Below are 13,824 nucleotides of genomic sequence, written 5' to 3'. Positions count from 1 at the left end.
AGCCTATTAAGTGTGTAACATCATTATGTCTAAAAAATATACATAATTAAAAAATAATTTATTGCTAAAAAATGCTAACCATCACCTGAGCCTTCAGCAAATCATAATCTTTTTGCTGGTGAAGGGTCATGCATCAATGTTCATGGCTGCTGACTGATCAGGGTAGTGGTTGCTGAAGGTTGGGTTGGCTGTAGCAATTTCTCAAAATAAGATAACAATGAAGTTTGTCGCATCGATTGACTCTTCCTTTCCTGAAAGAGTTCTCTGTAGTACGTGATACTGTTTAATGATAGTATTTTATCCATAGAACTTTTTTCAAAGTTGGAGTCAGTCTTCTCAAACTCTGCCACTGCTTTATCAGCTAAGTTTATTCAATAGTCTAAATCCTTCATTGTCATTTCAACAATCTTCCCAGCATCTTTACCAGGAGTAGATTCTATCTCAAGTAACCATTTTCTTTGCTCATCCATAAGAAGCAACTACTCACCTATGACAGTTTCATCATGAGATTGCAGCCATTCTTCAGATTCCATTTCTAATTCTACTTCTCTTGCTATTTCCACCACCTCCGCAGTTACTATCTCCACTGAAGTCTTGATCCCTCAAAGTAACCCATGATGGTGGGAATCAACTTTTTCCAAATCCCCATTAATTTTGATATTTGGACATCTTCCCACGAATCACAAGTGTTCTTGATGGCACCCGGAATGGTGAATCCTTTCCAGAAGTTTTCAATTTTGCCCAGATTCCTCTGCTGAGAGGAATCACTATCTATGGCAGCTATAGCCTTGTGAGATGTATTTCTTAAATAATAAGACTTGCAAGCTGAAATCACTCCTTGATCCATGGGCTACAGAAAGGATGTTGTATTAGCAGGCATGAAGACATGAATTTTCTTGTACATCTCATCAGAGCTATTGGGTGACCAGGTGCTTTGTCAGTGAGCAATCAGAGTTTGAAAGGAATCATTTTCTCTGAGTAGTAGGTCTCAACAGTAGGCTTAAAATATTCAGTAAACCATATTATAAACAGCTGTTCTGTCATCCAGGCTTTGTTGTTCTATTTCTAGAGCACAGGCAGAGTAGATTTGCAAAATTCTTAAGGGCCTTAGGATTTTCAGAATGCTAAATGAGCACTGACTTCAACTTAAAAGTCTCCAGCTGCATTAGCCCCTAACAAGAGAGTCAGCCTGTTCATTGAAGCTTTGAAGCCAGACGTTGACTTTTCCTATCTAGCTATGAAAGTCCTAGATGGCATCTTCTTCCAGTATAAGGCTGTTTTGTCTCCATTGAAAATCTGTTGTTTTGTGTAGCCACCTTCAATAATTAGCTTAGCTACATCTCCTGGAAAACTTGCTGCAGCATCTACATCCGAACTGCTGCTTCTCCTTGCACTTCAATGTTATGGAGGTAGCTTTTCTCCTTAAACCTCATGAACCAACCTCTGCTGGCTTCAAACTTTTCTTTTGCATCTTACTCACCTCTCTCAGCCTTCATACAATTGAAGAGAGGGTCTTGCTCTAGATTAGGCTTTGGCTTAAGGGAATGTTGTGGCTGGTTTGATCTTCCCTCCAGACCACTGAAACTTTCTCCACAGCAGCAAGAAGGCAGCACTGTCTTATCATCCATATATTCACTGAAGTAGCACTTTTAATTTCCTTCAAGAACTTTTGCTTTGCATTTACAACTTGGCTAACAGGTGCTGGAGGCTTAGCTTTCAGCCTTTCTCAGCTTTCAATATGCCTTCCTCCCTAAGCTTAATCATTTCTAGCTTTTGATTTAAAGTAAGAGACCTGTGACTCTTCCTTTCACTTGAACACTTAGAGGACATTGCAGGATTATTAATTGGCCCAATTTCAATATTGTGTCTCAGGGAATTAGGAGGTGTGAGGGGAGGGAGAGAGACAGTGGAATAACCGATTTGTGGAATAGTCAGAACACACACATTTGTGATTCATGATACCCCAAAACAATTACAATAGTAACATCAAAGACCACTAATCACAGATCACCGTAACAATAATAATAATAATAAAAGTTTGAAATATTGAAATAATAATAATTACCAAAATGTGACACAGACATGAAGTGAGCAAATGCTGTTGGAAAAATGGAGTCTGCACGTTTCAATTGGTAAAAAGCACAATATCTGTAAAGTGTAATAAAGAAAAATGCAATAAAATGAGGTTTGCCTGAAAAAGGTTATTTCACTATAAGGTAATTCTGTTGCACAAATTTCAAGTATGGTTTTATGAAGAGCTCCTAGCCCATATCATAAGAAATCAATTGTGTTGAAAATGATAGGAAACTGCCATTTGGCATTTTCTGTACCAGGTCATATTTACATTGCTTAGGAAAAACCTTTCTCTATGATTATTGATCAGTAGTTAAAAACTTAAATCACTACTGAATATATGGTTGAAATGGTAACTTATATGTTATATATAGTTTATTATATTTTTAAAAGGAATCAAAAACTAAAATCATAGTTATTTATTGTGTACAACTTACTCTAATTTCAAGTTGTAGAATCTTTATTTTGCGTAACTGAGTATTTCATTAAATCTATAGCAAGAAAGCAGTTATAAATATTGCTATTGTCATGCAGGGCGGCCTGCGGGGTCTCTGCTCCTGCTCCCCACATAAGAATGCAGGACATGGTGAGGCCAAAAAGGAATCCCCCCAGAGCCATAAGTAGGGGAGTCATATCACTATATTCTCGCCGGCGGCATCCGCCTCTCTGCAATCCGCTCTTGCTAGCCCCCATTTTTCCTGCTAGCGTAGCCACGGCAGTTATATTAGTGGCCAATGGCTCACTGGTTACAGCTGATGGCCATCCAATCACAGTTGATGGCCATTTACTACCTGAGCCAGGACCTTTCTATGTGAGGCCGAGAGGCTAGAAACTGCTTTCTGGAACTCTGTCCCCACAGCTATATAAAAATGACAATGAAGTATTTGTAATATATTGATGAAATAAAGAGCAGGAAGCAAATGAGCACTATGTCAACAAATAATTTTTAAGGCCTGCGCTTATCTAAAGTGCTGCTATCTCCCACTGCTCTAGCCCAGCTGCCTGCTATAGCTGGAGACATTAAATAGAACTGGGAGAACGGGTTAAATTCCACCATGAAAATAAGCATGTGTTCATTTGTCCTGAGCCTTTAAAAAGTCAGGATTGGCTTAAAGAATTTTAAGCAACAGTACAAATGGGTATCAAGACCTGAACCTAAGAGAAAGTTAGCATACTTGGCTGCTATTTTCTACACCACATTTGCTTGTTTTTGATGGAATATGTGTTCATGGCAAAACAACTGTTTATTACAGACAGATGCTCAGATTCTTTTTAATGATAGAATCATAAGAGCAGGTGGGAGATGTAGGCGAAGAGGACAATTAAATATGTGATACAGAATCAGTACGTAATCCTGTGAGATAGCCAAAATGGTAAGGAAGTTAATTCTGAAATTTATTTTCAAAGTTAGTTTAATCAGAATTGTTTAGAGTTTAGGGATAATGAGTTTTGCCTGAGACATAGCCTGGTCTTGGCCCGTGGCTACAAGATACTTTAAAAAAAAAAAAATTATGGGGGAATTAAAGGAAAGGAAATTAAAAAGAAGTTAATACGTCAATTGTAGACTTTTCAGTTATATGATTATGAGTTTTGGACTTCACCATTCCCTAATGGAGGAATGTACCAAGAAGTTACTCTACATCTATTTACTTATTTAAGAATCCCAATATAAGAGACTCATTATAAGGCAGCCGTATTCATAAGGGGTATAACTCTGAAGGCAATTTAGTGAGCCCTGTATTTTGGCTTAAAAACAATGATCTGACTTTGGTTTCTTTAACAGAAAATAAGCAGTTATACACAATTGAGAGAGCTATATATTGGGATTTCTTAGAAAAGATTATTGCTATTCCACTGAAGAGTCAATACGAGAAACCCAGTTGATACTTTATGCATTTTTCATGTATTTGATGATGTGAAAGGTAGCCACTTGGTCCATCTTTTATAAACTGAGTAAAGGTGATCATCTTATTTGGATTTGGACTTTTCAGTACAAGTTCACAGCTATATAAATTCATAAGAGATGAAGTCGGGAGATGACAGAGGTGAATTGAAGAATTTATTTGAAGGAGCAAAGTCAGCATATATAAATGTGAGTGAATCAAAAAAGCAGAATAGAGATAGGGAAAGAAACTGGTTTCATTCAGTTGCAAGAACATAAAAGACAGTATCTCCTATTCTCTTTCCCAATTCTATCAAACAAATCCAAAGTATTCTTGAGGCATTGCTTATATTGAGGACTATTTATTCACCAAGTAGTCAGATTAGGAAGGCTCTAACCTATATCCTGTTTTCAAAAGTTCTGTTTACCCTAAACTAGAAAAGTATGGCAACAATGGCCTTTTTCAGTCATGTACTGAAGAATCAAAGGATAAGATGATGAATTAGCTCTATTTCTCTCAATTTCTGGGAGCATAATGTTGGTTGATTAAAAAATATCAAAATCATGTTATTTTCACATATGATCTTAGTCAAAAGAATAAATATTCTCCACCTTATTGTTTTTGGTATCTTTTTTGGTACTCCTTATAGACACAGGTTTCTAGGGAAAATAAATAAATAATTTATCTATATTTTACCTGCATTTCCAGTGAATAATATTAACTAATGTTTATTAAGAGCCTACTATATGACAAGCATTATGCTAAATGCTTTACATATATTATCTCAGTTAACCCCTACAACAACTTTATGAGGCAGATACTACTGTGTTTTCCTGAAAATAAGACCAGGTCTTACATTAAGGGTTGTTCCAAAAGACGCATTAGGCCTTATGTTCAGAGGATGTCATCCTGAAAAATCATGGTAGGGCGGGGAAACACGGTACTATAACCTCCATTTTTTTTTTTTTTTTTTTGTTGAGAGCCCACTGGCCCATGTGGGAATCGAACCCGCAGCCTTCGGAGTTAGGAGCTCTAACCGTCTGCGCCACCGGGCCGGCCCCTTAACCTCCATTTTAAGATGAGGTATGTGCGATTTGCAAATGGTAAGTGACTTGTCTGAGGTCTAACATCTAGCAAATAACACAGCCAACCTTTGAACTCAAAGAACCTGACTCTAGAGACTGCCTTTTTAACCACTCTGACAACTTCATTCTTTTCCTAATATACAGTTCAACAAAAGTTTCCTTCTCAGATTATTCACAGATAGGTCCCAGTTACAGAAACACATTCTAATTCTCTTAACCTTTCTCCAGGCCAAAAACTAAAGGATGTTAAGAAAACAAGCAAACAAACAAAAAGTCTTAATCTAATAATACCAAAATTATAGTAAATTTTATATCGAATATCGAATTCACATGATAAAAATTTACTGAGAGTTTGGTAGCTCTATAGGTTGTTTGGCAGTTAGGAACACGGTGCAAGAGTACATATATATTTGCAAATGTGGTTTTCCAGTGAATTGGTACAAGAGATTTGTATTCAGTTTCACTCCATTACTCTAAGATCAAATGTTGCCTGATAATCTAGTCTGTAAACTAATGTGCTAATTCTTATTACAGACCACATGCCCAGAATCTGGATCCTAATGAATATGAGAAGCAAAACACTTGCTCAAATAGATGTTAATCCTGATGCACCTGTCAAATGACTACTGCAAATGTATTTTGTAAAAGTCAAGAGTTCTTCTTGGTCACTAGTCCTCTAAAGGGGAATATCAAGTGGCAAATAAAGAGCAAGTCTACCAGAGATTGTCATCTTTCAACACATATATTAGAATTAAAAGATGAACGTCTTCCTCATTTTTTATAGGTGCAAATGTGGGGAAAAACTCAACAATAAATTAGACCACTGCTAATGCATAGGTATGGAAAGAGAAGAGTATTTGGACTCTGGAATTAGACATCTTCATCTAATCATTGCCCCAACACTTAGCAGCTGATTGACCTTGGGCTAGATATGTAGCCTGATCTCAGTTTCTTCCATATATGTCAAATAGTGATGCCATTTTTCAAGGGGTTGATGTGCAACTTTAAATATTATGTGAAAAGGATCTACCCAATCCTTGGTCTATGGCAGGGACTCAATATAAGATAGCTATTTGTGGGCTAGTTATTAGAATCACCACAGTGCATGTTGAAATAAGAGCCCTTTGCTGGAGGATATTTACTAGATCAAATTTATATTCAATGTATCAATCCTCAGTTGGCAATTTCTACTCATATGTTTATCATCATATAGAAAAGAAATCAACTTATTTGATAAATTACTATAGGATAAATTGTGTTATTTTTGTTTACAGATTGGAGAAATTAGAGTAATGTGATTTCAGTCATTTGGCCATATATTGAAGAGTACTGAAATTTCAGGAATGGTCCTTCTAAAGATACAGGTTACAAGGAACCGTGACAGCTTCTGTCTTATCATTAGTGTATCTATTAGAATAATCCCAGGGGCTTACCACAATACCTATAGCTTCTTCACACTGCGTATCTGTTATTTGTCGGTGGGGGGTTTGGGAGGAAAGCCTTTGCTAAGAGTAGTCACTTAGGGATCCAGGCTGAGAGAGTAGCAAACCAGTATTTTAAACATTATTGATCATGGTGCAACAGGGAAAGAGAGAACTCTTGAGGATGTTGAACTGGATGCAGGTACATGCTCAAAGAGGTGGCATTCATCACTTTCACTCACAACTCACTGGCCCCACCCCACCACAAGAGTAATCAAGTGTGCGATTCTACTTTGTAACAGGAAAGTAGAAAACTGGGCAATTTTTCTGAACAGTATTAATGACTATCCCAGTTAGGAATGAGGATTCTAGCAGTTGCAGGGCTCAAATTTAGCAATATGGTATTGCTCCCTTTTTATATCCCTGGAAAATAACAGGCAACTCCATACCACAATGGATAAATACCCAAATGACATCTGGTACCCACAGAAATGGTTGCATATCTACAGGTATATTCTATATACAATAATAAGCAGACTCCTAAAATATATAGCTAAAAATAATCCTTTGACATCATGGACCCAAAAATCATAGGAGCATCACAGTATTAGGAGTGAACTATTTACTTTTCATTGGTAATATAAAGCGCTAGAAAAGTGTAGGCCAACCAATCACTGGTTGGAGTACATTATTTGTGTCCAAGAAAAACTATAATGACTCTGTATAACTTATAAGATAGATGAACTTAAACAAGCTGTAATATTTAAGTTCAAATTATACATCAGCTTTGTCTGCAAAATCTATAACTTATGTATAATGGTAAAAGACACGAATGACATTAAAGCTGTGTTCAATGAAATCGATAACTATTGGCTTAGCCTTAGACATGTGAACCTGTGGCAGCAAGCGTAATTTCCAGGCAAAAAAAAAAATTGGAAGGTTAAAAAAAGAAGTAGAAGAAAAGTAACAGGAAACAGCAGGTCATAAGCAAAGTTATACTACTATACCAATGGAGATAAAACCAATAAAACTCTGATTCCTCAAGTGGAGAAAACTTAGTCAGCAGTCCTCTCTCTGGGCTGCATAGTAGATGCATCTGAGCAAGTGAAAAATGCTGAAGCCTGGCCCTACTCCAAGAGATTCTGATTTAATTGATCCAGTCGGATGGAGCCCAGGCACTGCCATGTTTTTGTTGTTATTGCTTTGTAAAGCTCTCTAATGCACATCCAGGCTGAAGAAATGCTAAAATAAGTCATGCAGTAATACTCTATCAAGCTGAAAAATAAACTTGCAAATGATGAGCTCTGCAGACATACACCTATTAAATACAAAAGAAACATTTGTGCCAATGGGAAAAGAATTGTATTCCATGCATCTACACTTCAAAAAACAGCCATCTAGCACATGTTCATGTCTATTTTCTCAGAGTAATTAACAGAGTAATATGTGTTTTAAATATATACTTTTAAGAGAATCAAAGTTTCTTCAAAAAGGAGGGGGGGAACTTCAGTTTTCTGTATAGTTACTGATGTTATAGTAAATGAAAAAACAAAATGTTATGAATTAGCCAAAATAAATTACAAATATGCAATCTAAATAGTACCTTCAACTGTTTTTCTAAAGTATATCCCAGTGTATCTATGAGTAGTTTTATTTATTGGGAAAAAGAAAACCCTTCTATATGAATAGACAGTGAAAGAGTTCTGTTGTGCTCTCAACAATAAAATTAATTAGCCAGTGCTCCCATAAACATATCAACCAGTCAGGGGAGACTGACTACGCAAAAAAACAAAAAAACAAATAGACAAACATGAACTAAAAGAGAAGAGTTAAAATTTTTATAATCTAAAACTAAAAATATTTCATTTTCTCATAAATGCATATAATGTCTTTCTAGGACAGCTTATTTATCTCCCACCTTAACATATCCTGTAAAATATATATAGTCCATATTCAATGAAAATTCTGAAATATTATGTAGTCACTTGTTAAACTAAGCTTATACAAATTAGGGGAAAATGATGTAGAAATAATGTATGAAGTAAGATTTAGTAAGCGTAAGCCAGTCATAGTGATATATGCCTATCATTCTTTGTCTAGTTTTAGAGAACGAGATCAGACAACTTGTGCAATGTGCATCCCTTCTCCACCTCGTCTAAAAAAAAAACTTTAAGAAAGTCTACATTATCTACTATATATTATTTTTTGTGTAAGTGATTTTTTTTATGAGGGCAGGGTTTGTGGATTTAATATCCGGATCAATGTGGAACAGTGTAGCACGGCATTTGCGGATTTAGGAGCTGCAGTGCAGAGAGGACCACAAGGACAACATCCCTGGAAGTCTAGGCAATAGAACTGTAGGTTGGAGTCAACACTATCTCCGTCTCCAAGGACAGAAAAATCTCATCTGTTCCTGGGGGATACATAATTTGGAATTATCCATTTTAAACCAAGTTCTCATATGTATCATTTTTAACCATTTTTCTATCTTAGTTGTCAACATTTCCTGAGTCAACCTCCTTGGTTTCTGTTTCTTGAGTAGACTGGGATAAGGAGGGTTCAATCATCTGTTAGTCTCCCTCCCTGGCATGTCCTTAGTGAGCCGGAAGTATGGAATCAGAGCACAGTGAGACAGTCTGGCACGTGCCAACTGAACTGAGGTAAAAGGGAACTAAAATATCAGCCCTGAATGAAGAGACCCACAGAAGAAGGCATCCCTATACCATCACCAAAAGAACACATAAAGGAAAAGAAAGAGACAAGAAGAAAAGAATAAGGGACAAGAATAGAGCCTGTAGGTGGGTACCCTGAATGACAGTAGAGGAGAGAGCCTGCCCCAGAGTCTGTGGGCACCCATGGAGTTATCCACCCAGAGCACCTGGAGAGTTGGGAAAGTGGGGGAAGGAGGTGGGGGAAACAAACACTTCTGCTCTCATCCTTTCATTAGGGGAAGTCTTAATTTAAGCAGCCCTACATTCTTGGTCTTTGCAAGAATTTCTCAGTTTGCTGTAATGCTTTCAGAAGGTTAAAAATGTATGGCTACTGATTGTTGAGTTTGGCTTTGTTTTGTATCAGATGTTTTCCTTATCCTAGGGATTAACGGTATGCTCACCGATACCAGACTACTCAAATTAATTCCAACAGAACTCAAATCCTGCCAATAATACTAGTTCAGACAATTTTAAAATACACTTTGAATTTTACTTATATTTAAATATAATTTCTTAAGAACACCCCACTCTTTATCACATTGTCAAATATCTAAGATTCTAAGGTCTGCTTCATGAGAAGCTGGATGGGTTCCCCATCCTTTAGAATAGGGGAGGGGGCATAGGAGGGAAAACACTCCTTCCTGTCTTTCATGGTTGGCAGCAGAAGTGCGTAAGAACACATTCAAAATGTCAGAGCAGAGAAGGTGCGTCACATTAAGATGAATGGCTCACAACTACCATGAAATGAATGTAAGTGATGTAATTCCACGCTTAAATATTTTTACTAAAACAACCTTCTCTTCCAGCTGCTTTCAACCAGAATAGAATAAAGATAGTGTTTATGCCAAAGATAGAGTAAAAGCCCATTTTAAAGTACTTCAAATTCCCACAGATTTACTTACACTATAGATTAATGGAACACCTTAAATATACATACACTTATACATTTGAATATATATACCTCTCACTATAAAATAGAAACCATCCAAATTGAATAAAAGGCATGCAAATTTCTGACATCAGATTTTTAATGAAAGTATGCTTTGCAGATGAAAAGTTTTAAGATTAGAATATAGATATGTACAGATAATTGAATTAATTTATATGATTAAACCAACCCATGGAAAAAGGTCCATTGTACCTATTCTCATCAATCTGAGAGTTCAGTCTGTTCATTAATTTACTGTGTGACTTAAAAGTTTAAAAAGAGTCGAAAAGATACTGAAGGAGTTAGTATAATGAAATATTCTGTTTGAAATTTGAAAATCTGGTTGCATTCCATAATTAATTTTCCCTGTGAGCTAGGGCTACAACTTAAGAGTCTTCTCAAGAAAATTAAAAACATTACTAAATGATAACCTTAAAATTATTTCAGAAGGCAATTATGTAAAGTCCTCAGTTGATTTACAATATATTGCCATTAGAAAAATAAAATTTAAAAGTACTCCACGGCTATTTTTATATCCATATTTCCTCTGAAAAACTGTTTTAAAAATACAAATATTTGAGTTTAAGCAAAGAGTATGTACAATTTTGTTTATACAAATACAAAAGTAAATAATTATATATCTTTTAGGATCTGAGACAAAAAGGCCACAATTAAAAACGAATGCAGGAACAAAGTTTTGATGTTACTGTACCTACCTTTAATGTGATACTATAATGTCCAACAAATGTTGCATTTATCCATGATGTTGAATGGGGATCACCCAGGAATTCTATGTGATACTGTTCAACATTTCCATCCAGGTCATAGGTCACGTATTTCCCTTTAAAAGGATCAGGGCAAAGTATCCCTGGCCAACTTTCAAAAGAAAATATTTTTAATTATTTTGATGATTTAAAAAAGGAAGACATCAATACATCTGTCACAATCATATATCAAACTTTGTTCTTTCAATTTTAATAACTTACTCATAAAACTTAAACATTCATACTTATATCTTTCAAAAGTAGGCTATTCATCTAATACAAGTATGCAGTTGTATGTTTGTAGATATAGAAAACTTTGAAATAGTCACAGATTTAAGATCTACGTAACATATGAAGGAAAAAGAATTATAAGACAAAAGAGTGATCTCCAGGGTCTGTAAGAGACATTTACGTACTGATAAGAGAAAAAAGATTCATCAGATTCATGGCAGGGTTTAATCAATTCTAACTAATCAGAATGATTCATTACTAAAATGTTAACCCACTGACAGGACTTCTGACAGGCTGGGCGACAGCGGGCACTTCCTGAACCAGGGCTGCCAGAGGAATACTGGTGGCTCAGGCTGTGATAACACTGGACATTCTAACTACTATGGGCGACGCAGAAATAGAACTCAGCAGTTCTATGTTGTCCCTTTGCCTCTATAAGCTCCACTGTCAGGTGACCAAATTGCTAAAAATGCTCAGTGCTGGAAATAAAATTTATCCTCTACTAAAAATAAATCTTTAGGGGGGTGTTTTACATGACATGAACCTCTAAAAATTACTTGATATGCTTCATTTTTCCATTTGGCAATTAAGTTTTAACAATTTTAGCAATCTTTCTCGACTATAACCTACTCTTCATAGAATAAAGCAGGGAGGGAAGGCAGTAAATAAGGTCAGGAAGCTGTGACTAAGTAATGTACAGGAGAAATGTGACTTTTATAGATCATGAACCAAAATATGCATATCTAATATACCCAAACATTCAAAAATCTGTACAACTGTCAAGTTCTACTTCAGTCTGCAGCACTGCAGAGTGAAAACATGATGAAGTTCAAATCAGGAGACACAGACTCTAGTTTTGCCTTCTAACAGACAAGAGGTTTCAAGCAGGTAACTAGGCCTCACTAACTAGGCCTTGGTTCCTCACTGTACTGTTAAAAAGTTCAAACAAACACGTTTTACACATTTTTGTTTTTTTCGCAAATTAAAATATAAAGTGTCACTATGGACTGAATTGTGTATCCCCCTACACCACCCAATTCATATGTATAAATTCTAACCCGTAGTACCTCAGAATGTGACTATTAGGAGATAGCGTCTTTAAGGAAGTAACTAAGTTAAAAGGTGGACCTTGACCCAGTGTGACTGGTCTCCTTACCAAAAGGGAAGAGTCGGACACAGATGTGCACAAAGGGAAGGCCATGTGAAGACACAAGGAGAGAGACCCATCCACAAGGCAAGGAGAAGGCCTCAGAATAAATCAAGCTTGCCGAAATCTTGGTCTTACTTAGACTTTTGAGCCCCCAGAACTGTGAGAAAACAAATTTCTGTTATTTTTAATCCACGCAGTCTGGGATACTTTGTTATGGCAGGCCTAGCAAATGATACAACCATATAGGGTTGATAACTGGTACAACTGAAAGAATGAGACAAAAACATTCTTGCCTCATTTAGATAATTATTTCAAAACTAGATAAATTATATACATAATTTCAAAACCTAAAGGAAGCATGCATTCTACAAAGAATCTAAAATCACAAATGTAGAAAATCTATAAATTGTTTGGATTTGAGGACTATAGATTGTTGATATTATCAGTTGACATTAGAGTTATGAAGTCATAAATACAGAAATGTATCTAATGAAGCCAACTATTAAAAAAAGTTCACAGATCATGAATCAATAACACAATATAAACTAATGAAAATAGTTCATGGTTAGTATTACTAATGTAAAAAATCTGATCCCAGGGAGTTGACAAGTCCCAAGTAGAGCTGTCAGGATGTCATGACTTGGGTGCACCAGTTACCAGGGACGCTGGAGTGTGAGAATGAAACAGTTGTCCAGCTGCTCCCTGGATGCTGAGCAGAGTCCTGTGGCTCTCAGGACTCTCTGAGTTAAGGGAAAGGGTGGTGGAAGGCTGCCTGGCAACCCTAGGTCATGGAAGAAGAAGGGCTAGAGGATTACAAATTGACTCACATGATCAGGAAGCCGAAGAAGCCTAACAGTTTGGAAGAACTGGAAGAGATCATGGGAAGTCAAGTACAGGTTGAAGATGTAAATGTAGAAGATGCCCAGGTTATTATCAGGTTCACGTCCCAACATCTAGCAAACTGCTGATCGGCAACTCTAACTGGGCTGTTGCTTAAGAGGAAAACTCGAGGGGAGTGTATCTTTTAAACCTAAGTTGGAAACCTACATTTCTGCAGGAACACAGTCAAAAGAAGACTTCGATAGGCAGATGAACAAGAATGAGTGGCAGCTGAAATGGGGAAACCCCCAACTTATCAAAAATACAGGAACAAGTGGGTCCTTCAACCTGATTAACAGCTGTTTTGAAAGAAACAAACTGATTGTTAATTTGTTTAAACTTTTTGTAAAATGTAAGGGGCTCATGTTTAATACTACTGATTTGCCCCTCACAGCAATTTTTAAAGATTATTGCCAAGCAGTATCAAATTAAAAGTAGCACCTACTCCATTCAGTGTCAGTTTCAGGATTTCCAACTCTTAAGACCGGAGAGAAAGATTTTACTATTATTATGTGTAAGATGAGCAACTACATTTCTGACACAAATTCTGATATAACTACTTTTTATACCAAACTTACTGGGTCCAAGAGTACTCTGTTTAAATGACTACTCTATGACATATAAATAAAAATTGAGGTGACTCCTAAAAATAATTAGGTGCCAATAAAAGGAAAAAAGATTGTGTTTATTATTTAAAAC

The 13,824-nt window shown here is 36.3% G+C and overlaps 1 protein-coding gene across 1 annotated transcript in view; it reads right to left on the bottom strand.

The window, feature by feature from the left end:
* ZCWPW2 (zinc finger CW-type and PWWP domain containing 2) overlaps positions 1 to 13,824 on the bottom strand; it is a 132,654-nt gene that overhangs the window by 57,389 nt on the left and 61,441 nt on the right. The window contains exon 6 of the mRNA XM_081072557.1: positions 10,818 to 10,977. Within this exon, the coding sequence (XP_080928683.1) occupies positions 10,818 to 10,977 (160 nt within the window). The remainder of the gene's footprint in view (positions 1 to 10,817; positions 10,978 to 13,824) is intronic.

The sequence above is a fragment of the Rhinolophus hipposideros genome (assembly GCF_964194185.1).
Source record: "Rhinolophus hipposideros genome assembly, chromosome: 14".
NCBI classification, from domain to species: domain Eukaryota; kingdom Metazoa; phylum Chordata; class Mammalia; order Chiroptera; family Rhinolophidae; genus Rhinolophus; species Rhinolophus hipposideros.
Note: the sequence above shows the minus strand (reverse complement) of the source record. Positions and strands in the feature narration are given on the sequence as shown.